Source organism: Etheostoma spectabile, chromosome 16, assembly GCF_008692095.1.
Source record: "Etheostoma spectabile isolate EspeVRDwgs_2016 chromosome 16, UIUC_Espe_1.0, whole genome shotgun sequence".
Lineage (NCBI taxonomy): Eukaryota > Metazoa > Chordata > Actinopteri > Perciformes > Percidae > Etheostoma > Etheostoma spectabile.
In genome coordinates, this window is record NC_045748.1 from 17776624 (window position 1) to 17780055 (window position 3432).

Sequence of the window (3432 nt, forward strand, 5' to 3'; positions counted from 1 at the left end):
CACACACACACACACACAAAAATCCCAAATTACAGCATGGGCGTGTGGTGTCACTCAGTCGTACTCCCACAGGGACATGATGTACAGTTCTATGTTTAATAAACTTCAGCAAAATGACTTCTAACCCCTTTATTTTGCTATCTGCCAGTTTAAACAAACTGCACTTAAAAAGTACAGTCTGTAGCTTTGAGTTATATCTACATTAAATTAAGTCATTAACCAGTTTAAGTTATCAGTGATGACAAATTGATAAGGATTTAAGGATTTACTTGGTTACAATGGAAGTGGAGTTTTTTTGTGGATATTTTTTCACTTTTCACTTTTATTTCTCTAAAAACGTAGTTGTAATGTCATATTGAGGACATAGATGCAAGAGGACAGCAAAATGTTTTCACAATTCCGATTAAAAATAGGACAAAAATGTTTGAAGGTTTGCAATGCTGGCATTTTGCATTGCGGGTAATAGACCCAGGATGTAGACACTATACGTGAAATTCCTTTCAGGAGAGTTGTGGATCGCAGAACTTTGTGAAGTGCGTCTGTCAGAGCTGTGAGGCGGACACAATCACACATACAAACTTACCTTGACTTTGTGTGGATTCCTCCAGTGTTCTTTAAGTACACTTTCTATGGTCATATTGCTTGGGAGGATAACCACGTCGCTGTTACCCTCTCTGCACGTCAACTCACACTCCTCACCTGTGTGTGTGTGTAAACAAGAGAGAAACTGAAAAACAAAAACCAATAAAAGCATACACAAACAACATCTAGATTAAAGCCACTTCCCACATTCACTTTCAAATGATTGTGATATTGTGTGATATTCAAACTGCTAGGTCACATTACAGTGATTTAGACATTTTGTGACTAATACAAACAATGAAAGATGGCATCAGCAGTGAGAAAACTGAATTGTTATTATACAAGAGTATATTTGTGCATACAGACCTATGCCGTGTCCTCGCTTGCATGAGTACTGTAGGCTATAATGGAGGTTTTGAGGTAAAGAACACTGGCCTTTGCTGTGTTGGCATAGGTGGAACGACCCTGTCCAGTTTCCATCCTTTCTACAGCGGATCACATTGGACCCTGCACTCTGAAAATAACACATATATTGACAGGCAAACAATTACGCACACACATTGACACGCAAACACTAGTAGGTCAAGGACATTGAGATGGCATCCCGTTGCAAGGGGGGAAATTCAATCCAATTTTTATCAGGCGTCCAACCCACAACGCCTTAGAGGCAGAACAGATTAAAAGGTGTATACATTTCAAAAGTCTGTGGCAGCAAGACTATTCTGGAAATCAATAGCAATCTTATTAGCTTGGCTTCAAATTGAGTAGGGCTAAGGGAGACAGGGAGAGAAACAGGCCAGGAGAGACAAGGGTTCAGACAGTGAGGGCAGTGTACAAAGTATCAGATAAACAACAGCGAGGATCGTGAGTGTATTTGGGAAACAAATTCATCTATCATGGGTATATCATACCTATGTGGTATTAGATAAGAGTATGCAGTGAGTATACAAACATGAATAAAACTGCATTGTTAAGGGCTTTGGTGCAAAACATCCAACAAATAGAAATGCTTCTAATGGATTATGCAGTATTTATTTTGATTACATTATTCCCTTCTGCTATGTACGGCCTAAAAGTGATCAACAGTGAGGATGCAAAGACGGGAGAAAAAAAAAGAATGTCTACGTTTTATACACATGATATAAAGAAGACAAACATATAGGTAGGCTATAGCAAGAATAGAAAGAGAGGGAAGAGATGGACAGACCTGCTTGCATGGAGGGTGCAGCATCCTCACCGTGTGGGCAGAGCCTCCTGTGGCAGCGTTAGCAGTATTACCGGCAGGATCAGAGCAGTTGAGTCTGCAGACACTGTCAAAGCGGAAGCCATCAGTACAGTGATAGGAGCCGTGGAAGATTGGAGGTGGTGGATCACAAGTCACTGGCTCACATGCCCCCTCTAGCCAGCTGCCATCCTCCGTGCACTGCCGCCTAAATGAACGCCTAAATGTAATGGAGAAGATTAACATTTAGACGTAAGGGCTTTGTTTAACTTTAGAGAGGTTAATATATACTGTAGGTTAGTATAAATTGTCTTTAAATGGAACTAATTTCAAAATGTACCTTAAATTGGAAACTGTGAAATTGTGATGAAGACCTAGGGTTGAAAAGGTTGGAAAATTTCCAGAGGACGTAAAGCTCGGGAATTTTTGCACAATTTCAATTTAAAAAGTGTACCTTTTATTAGTGAAATTGCTTTCATGTAAGTTTTGATTTCATTACTGGAGTAACTACATTTCATAATTTATTCTGTGTATTATTATATTTAAAGATGCCCTGATTGATCGCACTCCAATGTACCGATTTTCTAAATAAAAAAGTAAACGTCTACAACCTGAGCAGATAGCCCCTATATTTCCATTGTTCCCATAAATTCCTATGGGAATGTTCCACCTTGAATATTCATTGAATTTAGCAACCCTATGAAGAACCCAAAAAACAACGGTTTCTGTTTCTTGCTTTACCTCTTAGGTTTGTTGGTGACATGGTAGCCTGGCTTGCACTTGTACTTGCAGAGTGTGCCCACATTGAGGCCTGTCTCGTTGCAGCGCTTGGTCTGCAGCACGGCATTGGGTACAGGAGGAGGGGCTGGGCAGCGAAGCTCACAAAGAGCTTCCGGGAAGGACCAGAGGCCATCTTCTAGGCAAGTAAGAGTGTTGTTTGTACCTTGGGGTAGAGGCAATGAAAAAGGGGTAGATAATAAATGAAAAGTCAGTGTAGTTTAGTGTATTTGAACTAAAAATTAAAAATTAAAAAGAAACTGATGAAAATGTGTAGAATATGGACAATGAAATTAAAGTAAACTGTAATCCTGATTTTCTGTTATTCCGATCTCTATGTTATGATGTTTTGTATTGTAAAATCTATGATATTGCTCATGGCATTATTGTTTAAAAAGGTAAAAATAATACATGTGAATCAAATACCATTTATTCCTGAAAAATATAGAATGAATCATCTATTAACCTTTCAAAATAAAATGTACTTTCATCTAATCTGATGTACCCTAAAGATAACGGCCTGGAAATATGTACAGTTGTGTTTAAAATAATAGCAATCCAACATCACTAACCTCATAAATAATATTTTGGGGTAAAATTCCTACATGGCAAATCATTTACTAGTAAGTTTTGTAGAGTCATAGAAAACCAACAGACCCAACAGTCATGACATGCATGCTGCTCATTCTTTGTAATTTAATCTGTAATTGAAAGGGGCATGTTCAAAATAATAGCAGTGTTGTGTTCAATTAGTAAGGGGATTGACTCTGAAACAGGTGTCAATTATGGCCCATATTTAAGGAAGGAAGGAAACAAATGTTGTGCATGCTGGTTATAGTGCATTTCACACT

At 38.4% G+C, this 3432-nt stretch overlaps 1 protein-coding gene across 2 annotated transcripts in view; it reads right to left on the reverse strand.

The window, feature by feature from the left end:
* The window catches only part of pappaa (pregnancy-associated plasma protein A, pappalysin 1a), an 88928-nt gene that overhangs the window by 19851 nt on the left and 65645 nt on the right, over window positions 1-3432 (reverse strand). Inside the window, exons 16-19 of one of the 2 annotated variants that reach the window (XM_032540393.1) lie at window positions 2546-2747; window positions 1820-2024; window positions 949-1096; window positions 584-699 (exon numbers count right to left, since the gene is read on the reverse strand). In XM_032540393.1, the coding sequence (XP_032396284.1) occupies window positions 584-699; window positions 949-1096; window positions 1820-2024; window positions 2546-2747 (671 nt within the window). Of the gene's footprint in view, window positions 1-583; window positions 700-948; window positions 1097-1789; window positions 2025-2545; window positions 2748-3432 lie in introns of both variants that reach the window. The other variant, XM_032540392.1, reaches the window with a different exon arrangement.